General features: G+C 36.4%; 1 protein-coding gene and 1 long non-coding RNA gene across 2 annotated transcripts; one reads left to right on the forward strand and one right to left on the reverse strand.

Moving 5' to 3' along the window:
* The first annotated feature begins 577 nt into the window (after positions 1-577).
* LOC147763076 (uncharacterized) lies at positions 578-3,640 on the forward strand. Its single transcript, XM_087008733.1, has one exon. The coding sequence runs from the start codon at positions 578-580 to the stop codon at positions 3,638-3,640; it is 3,063 nt and encodes a 1,020-aa protein (XP_086864859.1).
* Positions 3,641-6,599: 2,959 nt separating this feature from the next.
* On the reverse strand, positions 6,600-9,468 carry LOC147763077 (uncharacterized). Its single transcript, XR_015333658.1, has 3 exons — positions 9,333-9,468; positions 8,318-8,458; positions 6,600-6,761 (listed from the first exon to the last, which is right to left on the reverse strand). It is a non-coding gene; the product is annotated as an uncharacterized LOC147763077 (long non-coding RNA).
* Between the last annotated feature and the right edge of the window lie 6,506 nt (positions 9,469-15,974).

A 15,974-nucleotide genomic window follows, 5' to 3' on the forward strand; every position in this document is an offset into this window, starting at 1 on the left:
TCAACACCGTAACTGAGCAGTTTTTGCGTCCAGCTGCTATATAAGCTGGACGTTTTCTACAGCGGTATGCAGTGCGGCATCGACACACTCCGACGACCACAAATTGTAGCAACGACAGGCAGCTTGACAGAAGAGGTTCTCTCCAGCGCCTCGCACCGGCCTACGACTCCGCGGTCACCCCGGCGGCTCAACAGCAGCGGTTCTCTTCAGCGCCGCGCACCGGCCTACGACTCCGTGGTCACCCAGGCAGCTCGACAGCGGTCTACTCCTGCTGCAATCATCGGCCCAAGACTCGACGGTCACCCCGGCGGCTCGATATCGGTCTACTCAACTCCTGCGCCACTCACTGCCCACGACCCAGCAGTCATCCCGGCGGCTTACGACAGTGGTATCTCTCGATAGCAGTCCAACCGACAGCGATCCATTTCGATTTGGTTTAATTTTATTTTCATTCAATGTTTGTAACCATTTATTCGCTATTAAATTATTTATTTATTTATTTACTTCGTTCTTGTTGCTTCTATCACCGTCTTGTCCGCAACATTGGTCTCGCGAGCCGGATTTCAACACCTACTGCATGGATGAACAGAGATTGAAAGCCGCAAGAACTGGACGCCTGGCTGCCTTCACTAAACGTGTGCTGAAAGCAAGACAGCTCATCCACGATGAATCCACTAGAAAACATCGGTTGTCGGAAATGAAAGACGAAATAACTACTCTAAAAAATGAATGCGAAACTGCTAACTTGAAATACATCGACATTCTGGAAGATGAAACGGCCATCACAAACGCCCAGATCTGGTTTACTGACGTTGAAGAAACCTGCGCAGATTGTTTGGGAGAAATCTCCGAGGTTATACAAGTGACCAAGGAACAGCCGCAGCCAATTCAACAGCCTCAATCCCAAGAGCCTCAAGTCCATGATGTTCCCGTCGCACCTACCCCAGCACCAATAGACGCATGGATTGATGAACTTGTTCCATATAGTGAGACTGTTTTAGCCACACCCAATGATTCAGACAAGTCCTATGAAGAATTACTTCTGAAGTGCATGTTCGAGAAGGATGCTCCGCGAGCCTCCATATTGCCATTCAACGGGTCTGCACTAGACTGGCCAAGGTTTGCTGAACTATTTTACGAAGAAGTGCACAAGCAACCCTATTTTAAGGATACCCGGCGCATGTGGTTACTACAGAGCAGTGTAACTGGTCAAGCAAAACAACATATCGCGGGATATGGAATCGATGGTGCAGCATATGCCATAGCCTTGAAAGCTCTAAAACACAGATTCGGACATAGATCGCTGGTGGCCCGAGCATTTTTGGAACGAGTGACAGATGGCCCAACAATCAAGGACCGGGACCGGGTACAACTTGAATCGTTTTATGTCAACATCCGAGACTGTATTTTTGTTCTAAAGCGGATGAATTATCAAGCAGACGTCATGAATTTGGACACGGTACGACGTTGTACACTTCGCCTCCCACTACGTATGAGAGAACGTTGGGCTGAGTGCTGCCGTATTCTGCGAGCAACCCACGAACCAACTCTAGAAGATTTGGAAGGCTGGTTATCAGAGAGAGTAACTTCACTATTTGACCCACTCCTCGCAGAAGATGTTTATGAGACGGTTCAACCCAGAAGTCGTAAAGCGTCTTCCTTTCACACTACTCAGCCTGTTCCTGAGGAGAGAAAACCTGCTGACCATCCATTCTCCAAGACGCCATCTTTGAGACCCTCTTCGCAGTCCACCTGTGTTGTTTGTGGTTGTCTCCATGCACTTTACAAGTGTGAACTTTATCTAGCAATGACAACAAAGAAACGGTTTGAATGCGTCAATTCCCATCGACTTTGCAGGAATTGTCTACGGCCAGGACATATTGCATCTGATTGTACCTCCCCTGGGCGCTGCAGAGTTGATAATTGCAACAAGAGACATCACACAACTCTCCATGACGTCCCACAGGAAGTTTACCACCCTCGGTCCACGTGTGTATCTTCCAGTGCAGTGCAGGCAGAAGTACAGGCCCCGTCAGCAACTGAAAAAGCTCAACCCAAGAGATCCTTTGCTACGCAAAATCCTAATTCTGAAGTTTATCTGCAAGTTGTTCCTGTGATCGTGACGTCACCCACCGGTGAGAAGATCAACACTAGTGCCTTACTAGACTGTGGAAGTCAACTAACTATGATACGCCGTGATTTAGCTAGTCAGCTCAACTTGTCTGGTCCAATGGAGATCCTACAGATGGGAACAGTAACTCGAGATGAAGATTGCCAGCGAGCACAGCTAGTCAGTTTTACCATTTCCTCAGCCATTGAAGATGATGATGCCTCTTTCCCAGTCCAGCAGGCATGGGTGGTAGACAAGCTGAACATACCCCCGCAACGCTCCGTCAAGATCAACAATTTGCCACACCTCCGAGATCTGAAAGATGTTTTTCCAGACTGCCCTGATATTGGCTTGTTAATCGGTGGTGATGTACCTGACATCATGGTCCAGACAGACATCAGACGTGGTCCTCCGGGAACTCCCATAGCTATAAAGACTGTTCTTGGTTGGTCACTTCTTGGAAGATTGGCAGACCCGACTACGAAACAGCACCGTCTTCACGTCCTCCACGCTAGTTTCAAGTCCATTGACAGAGGGGATGCTGATCAACTTGAGAAATTTTTCACGACAGAATCATTTGGTTGCAAGTTTGAAGGCAATGCAGCAACTTCCGTAGATGACAGACATGCCCAGAGCCAGCTTGACCAGAAAACCAGCTATAAATCTGGACGATACTCGGTTCCAATGCTGTGGAAAAACGAAGATACAGTTTTACCCTCAAACTACGTAATGGCTCTCAAGCGTTACCAGTTCCTGTGCCGCAAGTTGAGAACCAATCCAGAGCGATTCCGCAGCTACTCTGAAATCATCAACACATGGCTGGAGAAAGGTTATGCCAGAAAGATGACAGACAGTGAAGTCCATACACAGAGCCCCATCACCTGGTATTTGCCGCATCATGACGTTTACACTTCGAATAAGACCAGAGTCGTTCAAGACTGTGCAGCCAGATATGCAGGGACGTCGCTGAACGACAAGTTACTTACAGGTCCAGACCTCCTCAACAGTTTGACAGCAGTTCTACTGAACTTCCGACGAGGATCCATTGGTTTATCTGCAGACATTGAGTCCATGTTTCACAGAGTGCTGTGTTTGAAAACTGACAGAGACTGTTTACGTTTCCTGTGGTCTGATGATCTACGCATTGAACAGCCTGACACGTATCAGATGTGCGTTCATCCATTTGGTGCCAAGTCGTCTCCCACGTGTGCCAACTATGCTTTGCGCTGTACAGCAACTGACAACGCCGACAAGTTTTCTTCCCTAGCAGTTGAAACTACACTGCGGAACTTCTACATGGATGATTTATGTACCAGTCAACCATCTGTGGACCTCGCCATATCCTTATCCCATGAATTGGTGGATCTACTGAGCATTGGTGGATTTCGTTTCACGAAGTGGGTATCCAACTCCAGAGATGTATTGTCCTCCCTCCCTGCATCAGAAGTTGCCATCAAGAACTTTGACCTCTCTATGGATGCCATGCCTTCCCAGCGGGTACTCGGCTTCATATGGGACACTAATGATTAATTATATATTTAATTTTTGACACTGTCGCTTCCAGTTAGTCGTATTACTGCGAGGGGTGATGTCAGCGACAGTTACTCAACTTCCCTACTTAATGAACTCTGCCAATAGTGAACGCATTCAACACCGTAACTGAGCAGTTTTTGCGTCCAGCTGCTATATAAGCTGGACGTTTTCTACAGCGGTATGCAGTGCGGCATCGACACACTCCGACGACCACAGCTTGTAGCAACGACAGGCAGCTCGACAGAAGAGGTTCTCTCCAGCGCCTCGCATCGGCCTACGACTCCGCAGTCACCCCGGCGGCTCAACAGCAGCGGTTCTCTCCAGCGCCTCGCACCGGCCTACGACTCCGCGGTCACCCAGGCGGCTCGACAGCGGTCTACTCCTGCTGCAATCATCGGCCCAAGACTCGACGGTCACCCCGGCGGCTCGATATCGGTCTACTCAACTCCTGCGCCACTCACTGCCCACGACCCAGCAGTCATCCCGGCGGCTTACGACAGTGGTATCTCTCGATAGCAGTCCAACCGACAGCGATCCATTTCTATTTGGTTTAATTTTATTTTCATTCAATTTTTGTAACCATTTATTCGCTATTAAATTATTTATTTATTTATTTACTTCGTTCTTGTTGCTTCTATCACCGTCTCGTCCGCAACATTAATAATTTGACAAATTTTGTCCAATATTTGTTCAATTTGGACAAATGATGCTGAACAATAATAAAAATCTGTGATAAGCTCATCAGTTGACTGGGTCCAATGAAAAAGAGTTTTTTTGGACAATAAATTTGACAAAACTGAAAAGACTGCCAAATTTCATGGAATAATATAGTTAAATGTTAATAACTTTGACAAACCTTGTCCAATATTTGTGAAATTTGGGCATATGATGCTGAACAATAATAAAAATCTGTGGTTAGCTTATCAGTTGACTGTGTGTAATAGAAGTGTAATTGTCCTCTGAAAAAAAATATATACCCATTCAAGACTTCTCCTTACTACCAAATTCCAGATGCAGATTCCTCCTTACAATTGGTTTCTGGAATCAGGTTTAGCACACCATTTGACAATGTCCTAAAGCTTGCCACATACCATCTATTGTACACATGGATGAGACAGACCATTGCTCTTGCTGTTGTCTTTTACTGCCTGTTTTTTCTACAGGAATTAGCCATGACCAGACAGGAAGAATCAGTTCATCAAAAAACCCACCACGCTGTATGGAAAAGGTTACCTGGAAAAGGAACAATATATTTGAAAAAAGTGAAAATTAAATTTTAAAAATTGACAAATTTCACACACTAAAATAGTTAAACATTAATTACTTTGATAAAGTTAAGTTTAACAGTTGACTGTGTCTAATAAAAAGGATATCTTTGGAACTGAAAATAACACTGAAAAGACTGCCAAAGTCCATGACTTCAATTAGTTAAACATTAATAATTTTGACAAATCAAGTCCAATATTTGTGAAATTTGTACCAATCATGCATAACATCAATAAAAATCTGTGACAAGCAAATCAGTTGACAATGTCCAATGAAAAAGATTTTTTCAGAACATATATTTGAGAAAACTGAAAATGACATTAAAACACTGACAATGCTATGCCTAAAAATAGTTAAACGTTAATAATTTTTACAAATCTAGTCCAATATTTGTGAAATTTGGATAGAAGATGCATAACAACAATACAAATCTGTGAAAAGCTCATCAGTTGACTGTGTCACATGAAAAAGATATTTTCAGAGCATATAAATTTGAAAAAACTGAAAATTACATTGAGAAGTCTGCCAAATTCGGTGCATTAATATAGTTAAACGTTAATAATTTTGACAAATCTATTCCAATATCTGTGAAATTTGGAGAGATGATGCATAACAACAATAAAAATCTGTGAAAAGCTCATCAGTTGACTGTGTTTCATGAAAAAGATATTTTCAGAGCATATAAATTTGAGAAAACTAAAAATTACATTGAGAAGTCTGCTGAATTTAGTGCCTAAATATAGTTAAACGTTAATAATTTTGACAAATCTATTCCAATATCTGTGAAATTTGGAGAGATGATGCATAACAAGAACAAAAATCTGTGATAACCTCATCATTGGACTGTTTCTAGTGAAAAAGATTTTTTCAACAATATAATTTAGAAAACTGAATGTTACATTGAAAAGACTGACAAAGTCCATGACTTCAAATAGTTAAACATTAATAATTTTGACAAATCTTGTCCAATATTTGTGAAATTTGGATATATGATGCAAAACAACAATAAAAATCTGTGAAAAGCTCATCAGTTGACTGGCTCCAACAAAAAAGATTTTTTTTTTGACAATAAATTTGAGAAAACTGAATATTACATCGAAAAGACTGCCAAAATCCATAGTATAAAATAGTTAAACGGTAATAAGTTTGACAAATCTAGTCTAATATTTGTGGAATTTGGACAAATGATGCTTAAAAATTATAAAAATCTGTGATAAGCTCATCATTTGACTGGGTCCAATGTAAAAGATTTTTTTTGGACAATAAGTTTGAAAAAACTGAAAATAACTATGGAAAGACTGAGTAAAATAGATAAACTTTAATAAGTTTGACAAATCTAGTCCAATATTTGTGGAATTTGGACAAATGATGCTTAACATTTATAAAAATCTGTGATAAGCTTATCAGTTGACTATGTGTGATTGAATTGTAGTTTACTGGCAATTTGTATGAGAAGAGTGAGAATTAACGAAAACATTTTTTCAATTTCACAATATATAATTAGCCTCACATTTAACATCATATGTTATGATTTAAGTTTGTTTGTGTAAGAGGTGACAAATTACCCGTAATTGTCCTCTGTAAAACAATATATACCAATTCAAAACATCTCCTTATTATCAATACCAGATGCAGATTCCTCCCTACAATGGGTTTCTGGAATTGGGGTTTAGCACACCATTTGACAATGTCCTAAAGCCTGCCACATACCATCTATTGTACACATGGATGACACAGACCATTGCTCTTGCTGTTGTCTTTAACTGCCTGTTTTTTCTATAGGAAATAGCCATGACCAGACAGGAAGAATCAGTTCATCTAAAAAGCCACCATGCTGTATGGAAAAGGTCACCTGGAAAAAGAACAACATATTTGAAAAAAGTGAAAATAAAAATTTAAAAAGTGTCAAATTTCCCAGACTTAAACAGTTAAACATTAATAAATTTGATAAAGTCAAGCTTAACAGTTGACTGTGTCTAATAAAAAGGATATTTTCGGAATATATAAATTTGATAAAACTGAAAATGACATTGAAAAGACTGCAGAATTCCATGATATAAAATAGTTAAATGTTAATAATTTTGACAAATCTAGACCAATATTTGTGAAATTTGGAAAGATGATGCATAACAACAATCAAAATCTGTGATAAGCTTTTCTGTTGATTGGGTCCAACGAAAAAGATTATTTTTAGACAATAAATTTGAGATAGCTGAAAATAACACTGAAAAGACTGCCAAATTCAATAGTATAAAATAGTTAAACGGTAATGAGATGACAAATCTAGTCTAATATTTGTGAAATTTGGACAGATGATGCATAACAACAATAAAAATCTGTGATAAGCTCATCATTTGACTGGGTCCAATGTAAAAGATTTTTTTTGGACAATAAATTTGAGAAAACTGAATATTACATCGAAAAGACTGCCAAATTCCATAGTATAAAATAGTTAAACGGTAATTAGTTTGACAAATCTAGTCTAATATTTGTGAAATTTGGACAGATGATGCACAACAACAATAAAAGTCTGTGATAAGCTCATCATTTGACTGGGTCCAGTGAAAAAGATTTTTTTTAGATATTAAATTTCAGAAAACTGAAAATAACTATGGAAAGACTGCGTAAAATAGATAAACTTTAATAAGTTTGACAAATCTAGTCCAATATTTGTGGAATTTGGACAAATGATGCTTGAAAATTATAAAAATCTGTGATAAGCTCATCATTTGACTGGGTCCAATGTAAAAGATTTTTTTTTGGACAATAAATTTGAGAAAGCTGAAAATAACACTGAAAAGACTGCCAAATTCCATAGTATAAAATAGTTAAACGGTAATAAGTTTGACAAATGTAGTCTAATATTTGTGAAATTTGGACAGATGATGTATAACAACAATAAAAATCTGTGATAAGCTCATCATTTGACTGGGTCCAATGTAAAAGATGTTTTTTGGACAATAAGTTTGAAAAAACTGAAAATAACTATGGAAAGACTGAGTAAAATAGATAAACTTTAATAAGTTTGACAAATCTAGTCCAATATTTGTGGAATTTGGACAAATGATGCTTAACATTTATAAAAATCTGTGATAAGCTTATCAGTTGACTATGTGTGATTGAATTGTAGTTTACTGGCAATTTGTATGAGAAGAGTGAGAATTAACGAAAACATTTTTTCAATTTCACAATATATAATTAGCCTCACATTTAACATCATATGTTATGATTTAAGTTTGTTTGTGTAAGAGGTGACAAATTACCCATAATTGTCCTCTGGAAAACAATATATACCCATTCAAGACTTCTCCTTACTACCAATACCAGATGCAGATTCCTCCTTACAATGGGTTTCTGGAATTGGGGTTTAGCACACCATTTGACAATGTCCTAAAGCTTGCCACATACCATCTATTGTACACATGAATGACAGGGACCATTACTCTTGCTGTTGTCTTTCATTGCCTGTTTTTCTATAGGAAATAGCCATGACCAGGCAGGAAAAATCAGTTCATCTAAAAAGCCACCACGCTGTATGGAAAAGGTCACCTGGAAAAAGAACAACATATTTGAAAAAAGAGCATATAAATTTGAGAAAACTGAAAATGACATTGAAAAGACTGCAGAATTCCATGATATAAAATAGTTAAACGTTAATAATTTTGACAAATCTAGACCAATATTTGTGAAATTTGGAAAGATGATGCATAACAACAATAAAAATCTGTGATAAGCTTTTCAGTTGATTGGGTCCAATGAAAAAGATTTTTTTCGGACAAAAAATCTGAGAAAAACTGAAAATAACACTGAAAAGACTGCCAAATTCCATGATATAAAATAGTTAAACGTTAAAAATTTTGACACATATAGTCCAATATTTCTGAAATTTGGACAGATGATGTATAACAACAATAAAAGTCTGTGATAAGCTCATCTTTTGACTGGGTCCTGTGAAAAAGATTTTTTTTACATATTAAATTTGAGAAAACTGAAAAATAACTATGAAAAGACTGCGTAAAATAGATAAACTTTAATAAGTTTGATAAATCTAGTCCAATATTTGTGGAATTTGGACAAATGATGCTGAACAATTATAAAAATCTGTGATAAGCTCATCAGTTGACTATGTGTGATAGAAGTGTAGTTTATTGGCAATTTGTATGAGAAGAGTGAGAATTACTGAAAACATTTTTTTCAATTTCACAACATATAATTAGCCTCACAATTCACATCAGATGTTATGATTTGAGTTTGTTTGTGTAAGAGGTGACAAATTACCCATAACTGTCCTCTGGAAAACAATATATACCCATTCAAGACTTCTCCTTACTACCAATACCAGATGCAGATTCCTCCTTACAATGGGTTTCTGGAATTGGGGTTTAGCACACCATTTGACAATGTCCTAAAGCTTGCCACATACCATCTATTGTACACATGAATGACAGGGACCATTACTCTTGCTGTTGTCTTTCATTGCCTGTTTTTCTATAGGAAATAGCCATGACCAGGCAGGAAAAATCAGTTCATCTAAAAAGCCACCACGCTGTATGGAAAAGGTCACCTGGAAAAAGAACAACATATTTGAAAAAAGTGAAAATAAAATTTTAAAAAGTGACAAATTTCCTAGACTTAAACAGTTAAACATTAATAAATTTGATAAAGTAAAGCTTAACAGTTGACTGTGTCTAATAAAAAGGATATTTTCGGAATATATAAAATTGATAAAACTGAAAATGACATTGAAAAGACTGCCAAATGCGCTGCCTTAAAATAGTTAAACGTTAATAATTTTGACAAATCTAGACCAATATTTGTGAAATTTGGAAAGATCATGCATAACAACAATAAAAATCTGTGATAAGCTTTTCAGTTGATTGGGTCCAACAAAAAAGATTATTTTTAGACAATAAATTTGAGAAAACTGAAAATAACACTGAAAAGACTGCCAAATTCCATGGTAAAAAATAGTTAAACGTTAATAAGTTTGACAAATCTAGTCCAATATTTGTGAAATTTGGATATATGATGCAAAACAACAATGAAAATCTGTGATAAGCTCATCAGTTGACTGGCTCCAACAAAAAAGATTTTTTTTTTGACAATAAATTTGAGAAAACTGAATATTACATCGAAAAGACTGCCAAAACCCATAGTATAAAATAGTTAAATGGTAATAAGTTTAATAAATCTAGTCTAATATTTGTGAAATTTGGACAGATGATGCAAAACAACAATAAAAATCTGTGATAAGCTCATCATTTGACCGGGTCCAATGTAAAAGATTTTTTTTGGACAATAAATTTGAGAAAACTGAATATTACATCGAAAAGACTGCCAAAATCCATAGTATAAAATAGTTAAACGTTAATAAGTTTGACAAATCTAGTCCAATATTTGTGAAATTTGGATATATGATGCAAAACAACAATGAAAATCTGTGATAAGCTCATCAGTTGACTGGCTCCAACAAAAAAGATTTTTTTTTTGACAATAAATTTGAGAAAACTGAATATTACATCGAAAAGACTGCCAAATTCCATAGTATAAAATAGTTAAACGGTAATAAGTTTGACAAATGTAGTCTAATATTTGTGAAATTTGGACAGATGATGTATAACAACAATAAAAATCTGTGATAAGCTCATCATTTGACTGGGTCCAATGTAAAAGATTTTTTTTGGACAATAAGTTTGAAAAAACTGAAAATAACTATGGAAAGACTGAGTAAAATAGATAAACTTTAATAAGTTTGACAAATCTAGTCCAATATTTGTGGAATTTGGACAAATGATGCTTAACATTTATAAAAATCTGTGATAAGCTTATCAGTTGACTATGTGTGATTGAATTTTACTGGCAATTTGTATGAGAAGAGTGAGAATTAACGAAAACATTTTTTCAATATTTCACAATATATAATTAGCCTCACATTTAACATCATATGTTATGATTTAAGTTTGTTTGTGTAAGAGGTGACAAATTACCCGTAATTGTCCTCTGTAAAACAATATATACCAATTCAAAACATCTCCTTATTATCAATACCAGATGCAGATTCCTCCCTACAATGGGTTTCTGGAATTGGGGTTTAGCACACCATTTGACAATGTCCTAAAGCCTGCCACATACCATCTATGGATGACACGGACCATTGTTCTTGCTGTTGTCTTTCACTGCCTGTTTCTTCTATAGGAAATAGCCATGACCAGACAGGAAGAATCAGTTCATCTAAAAAGCCACCACGCTGTATGGAAAAGGTCACCTGGAAAAAGAACAACATATTTGAAAAAAGTGGAAATAAAAATTTAAAAAGTGACAAATTTCCCAGACTTAAACAGTTAAACATTAATAAATTTGATAAAGTCAAGCTTAACAGTTGACTGGGTCCAACGAAAAAGATTTTTTCAGAGCATATAAATTTGAGAAAACTGAAAATGACATTGAAAAGACTGCAGAATTCCATGATATAAAATAGTTAAACGTTAATAATTTTGACAAATCTAGACCAATATTTGTGAAATTTGGAAAGATGATGCATAACAACAATAAAAATCTGTGATAAGCTTTTCAGTTGATTGGGTCCAATGAAAAAGATTTTTTTCGGACAAAAAATCTGAGAAAAACTGAAAATAACACTGAAAAGACTGCCAAATTCCATGATATAAAATAGTTAAACGTTAAAAATTTTGACACATATAGTCCAATATTTCTGAAATTTGGACAGATGATGTATAACAACAATAAAAGTCTGTGATAAGCTCATCTTTTGACTGGGTCCTGTGAAAAAGATTTTTTTTACATATTAAATTTGAGAAAACTGAAAATAACTATGAAAAGACTGCGTAAAATTGTTTAACTTTAATAAGTTTGATAAATCTAGTCCAATATTTGTGGAATTTGGACAAATGATGCTTAACAATTATACAAATCTGGTATAAGCTCATCAGTTGACTATGTGTGATAGAAGTGTAGTTTATTGGCAATTTGTATGAGAAGAGTGAGAATTACTGAAAACATTTTTTTCAATTTCACAACATATAATTAGCCTCACATTTCACATCAGATGTTATGATTTAAGTTTGTTTGTGTAAGAGGTGACAAATTACCCATAATTGTCCTCTGGAAAACAATATATACCCATTCAAGACTTCTCCTTACTACCAATACCAGATGCAGATTCCTCCTTACAATGGGTTTCTGGAATTGGGTAATTCTGCGGTAGGATTGTGCTTAAGTCAACATCAATCACTTCATTAGACTCTGCAAGTAACCGTTCGTAGTAGCATTTAATTTCTTTTAAAATTAGTGTTTGGGTAGTAATTCAGGATCAGGATATTTGATTGAAATTTGCCTGATGGCTGAAGGTGTTCTCCAAGATATCAAGCATTTCTTGAAATAAAAAGACTCAGATCTGAAAAGGGGGGGAAATTAGGAAAATTACCTACAAAAAAAGGTAATTTCGGAAGAAAAGGGGGGGTCTAGACCCCGGGACTGGCTCCTGTATCCACTTATGGGTCGTCAGATTCTTTTTAAACTTTCCAGTTTGATGCTCAGTGTTACGGACCAAAACAGCCCGAACATAAAAAAACACAAACAACAACTAACTTAACTATGAATAAAATATATTAGAAACAATGAACATACACTACATAAACTAACTACATGTAATACTATCATGTTGCATAAACTTTAACATTTGTTAAATACAGTTAAATTCTAACAGATTCGTAGACAGTTAAGTTTTGAAGACGCAATGTCACAGTTTTACGAGTCCTTTTCTGTTAAACGTTCCTCCTGATAGTGGGGAGTTTTGAAGACGCAATGTCACCATTTTCCATGTCCTTATCTGTTGAACGATCCTCCTGATAGTGTGGAGTTTTGAAGACGAATGTCACCGTTTTCCATGTCCTTATCTGTTGAACGATCCTCCTGATAGTGTGGCCTCACAAAGTAATGTTAATAAAGTACAGTTTTTGTACTGTAAAAGTGTTACACACTGTCCACACTCACGTGTTGCATCAGTTCATGTTATCCGGAATCTCGCACTTAATAACAGTCCCGCACTTCATTTACATTATACAAGTATGCAGGCACATACGGTAATTACTCATAAAAACTAGAGGATCAGAGAGGCGATACCGCCTCCAAATATTGTACCACCAGCTGGAGCAAACGCATTCGTATAGACCCCCACATACACAAAATAAGGGACACGGCCACCAGTTTTGTGCTTGACAAGCTGTAAAAATGCAATCAACAAGAATTTTTTAACTATTGCAAAAAATATATATGGTACAATCAAATTTAAGTTCTTCGTAAGGTAGGTCAAGGGTCAATTTCAAGGTCACAGTAAATTGCCAGTATATGACTTCCTATTCAAGTTCAAGAGTAACTATGGACCTATCTCTGTCAAGTTTGAAGTTAAAAGAGAAAGAAATTAGCAGAGTTCAGTTCATGATAAAAAGTAGGTCAAAGGTCAATTTCAAGGTCACACTTAGATTGCCAGTATAGGACTTCCTATTCAACTTCAATAGTAACTATGGACCTACCTCAGCCAGTTTTGGAGATAAAATGGAAGCAAAATTTGCAAAATTCAGTTCATGAGGAAAAGTAGGTCAAAGGTCAATTTCAAGGTCACATTAAGATTGCCAGTATATGACTTTCTATTCAAGATCAATAGTAACTATGGACCTATCTCTGCCAGTTTTGGAGATAAAAGGGAAGCAAAATTTGCAAAGTTCAGTTTATGGTGAAAAGTAGGACAAAGGTCAATTTTAATGTCACATTTATAATGCCAGTATATGACTTCCTATTCAAGTTCAATAGTAACTACGGACCTATCTCAGCCAGTTTTGGAGATAAAAGGAAAGCAAAATTTGCAAAATTCAGTTCATGGTGTAAAGTAGGTCAAAGGTCAATTTTAAGGTCACATTTAGATTGCCAGTATATGACTTCCTTTTCAAGTTCAATAGTAACTATGGACCTATCTCTGCCAGTTTTGGAGATAAAAGGGAAGCAAAATTTGCAAAGTTCAGTTCATGGTGAAAAGTAGGTCAAAGGTCAATTTCAAGGTCACATTTAGATTGCCAGTATATGACTTCCTATTCAAGTTCAATAGTAACTATGGACCTATCTCTGCCAGTTTTGGAGATAAAAGGGAAGCAAAATTTGCAAAGTTCAGTTCATGGTGAAAAGTAGGTCAAAGGTCAATTTCAAGGTCACATTTAGATTGCCAGTATATGACTTCCTATTCAAGTTCAATAGTAACTATGGACCTATCTCTGCCAGTTTTGGAGATAAAAGGGAAGACAAATTTGCAAAGTTCAGTTCATGGTGAAAAGTAGGTCAAAGGTCAATTTTAAGGTCACATTTAGATTGCCAGTATATGACTTCCTATTCAAGTTCAATAGTAACTATGGACCTATCTCTGCCAGTTTTGGAGATAAAAGAGAAGCAAATTTTGCAAAGTTCAGTTTATGGTGAAAAGTAGGTCAAAGGTCAATTTTAAGGTCACATTTAGATTGCCAGTATATGACTTCCTATTCAAGTTCAATAGTAACTACGGACCTATCTCAGCCAGTTTTGGAGATAAAAGGAAAGCAAAATTTGCAAAATTCAGTTCATGGTGTAAAGTAGGTCAAAGGTCAATTTTAAGGTCACATTTATAATGCCAGTATATGACTTCCTATTCAAGTTCAATAGTAACTACGGACCTATCTCAGCCAGGTTTGGAGATAAAAGGGAAGAAAAATTTGCAAAGTTCAGTTCATGGTGTAAAGTAGGTCAAAGGTCAATTTTAAGGTCACATTTAGATTGCCAGTATATGACTTCCTTTTCAAGTTCAATAGTAACTATGGACCTATCTCTGCCAGTTTTGGAGATAAAAGGGAAGCAAAATTTGCAAAGTTCAGTTCATGGTGAAAAGTAGGTCAAAGGTCAATTTCAAGGTCACATTTAGATTGCCAGTATATGACTTCCTATTCAAGTTCAATAGTAACTATGGACCTATCTCTGCCAGTTTTGGAGATAAAAGGGAAGCAAAATTTGCAAAGTTCAGTTCATGGTGAAAAGTAGGTCAAAGGTCAATTTCAAGGTCACATTTAGATTGCCAGTATATGACTTCCTATTCAAGTTCAATAGTAACTATGGACCTATCTCTGCCAGTTTTGGAGATAAAAGGGAAGACAAATTTGCAAAGTTCAGTTCATGGTGAAAAGTAGGTCAAAGGTCAATTTTAAGGTCACATTTAGATTGCCAGTATATGACTTCCTATTCAAGTTCAATAGTAACTATGGACCTATCTCTGCCAGTTTTGGAGATAAAAGAGAAGCAAATTTTGCAAAGTTCAGTTTATGGTGAAAAGTAGGTCAAAGGTCAATTTTAAGGTCACATTTAGATTGCCAGTATATGACTTCCTATTCAAGTTCAATAGTAACTACGGACCTATCTCAGCCAGTTTTGGAGATAAAAGGAAAGCAAAATTTGCAAAATTCAGTTCATGGTGTAAAGTAGGTCAAAGGTCAATTTTAAGGTCACACTTAGATTGCCAGTATATCACTTCCTATTCAACTTCAATAGTAACTATGGACCTATCTCTGCCAGGTTTGGAGATAAAAGGGAAGAAAAATTTGCAAAGTTCAGTTCATGGTGAAAAGTAGGTCAAAGGTCAATTTTAAGGTCACATTTAGATTGCCAGTATATGACTTCCTATTCAAGTTCAATAGTAACTACGGACCTATCTCAGCCAGTTTTGGAGATAAAAGGAAAGCAAAATTTGCAAAATTCAGTTCATGGTGTAAAGTAGGTCAAAGGTCAATTTTAAGGTCACATTTAGATTGCCAGTATATGACTTCCTATTCAAGTTCAATAGTAACTATGGACCTATCTCTGCCAGTTTTGGAGATAAAAGGGAAGAAAAATTTGCAAAGTTCAGTTCATGGTGAAAAGTAGGTCAAAGGTCAATTTCAAGGTCATAGTAAGATTGCCAGTATATGACTTCCTATTCAACTTCAATAATAACTATGGACCTATCTCTGCCAGTTTTGGAGATATAAGGGACTAG

The sequence above is a fragment of the Lingula anatina genome, chromosome 3, assembly GCF_051362555.1.
Source record: "Lingula anatina isolate TDL-2025a chromosome 3, LinAna3.0, whole genome shotgun sequence".
NCBI lineage: Eukaryota > Metazoa > Brachiopoda > Lingulata > Lingulida > Lingulidae > Lingula > Lingula anatina.

Excerpts from the sequence above, each read along its gene's own strand:
- LOC147763076 (XM_087008733.1), top strand. The coding sequence starts at position 578 with ATGGATGAACAGAGATTGAAAGCCGCAAGAACTGGACGCCTGGCTGCC.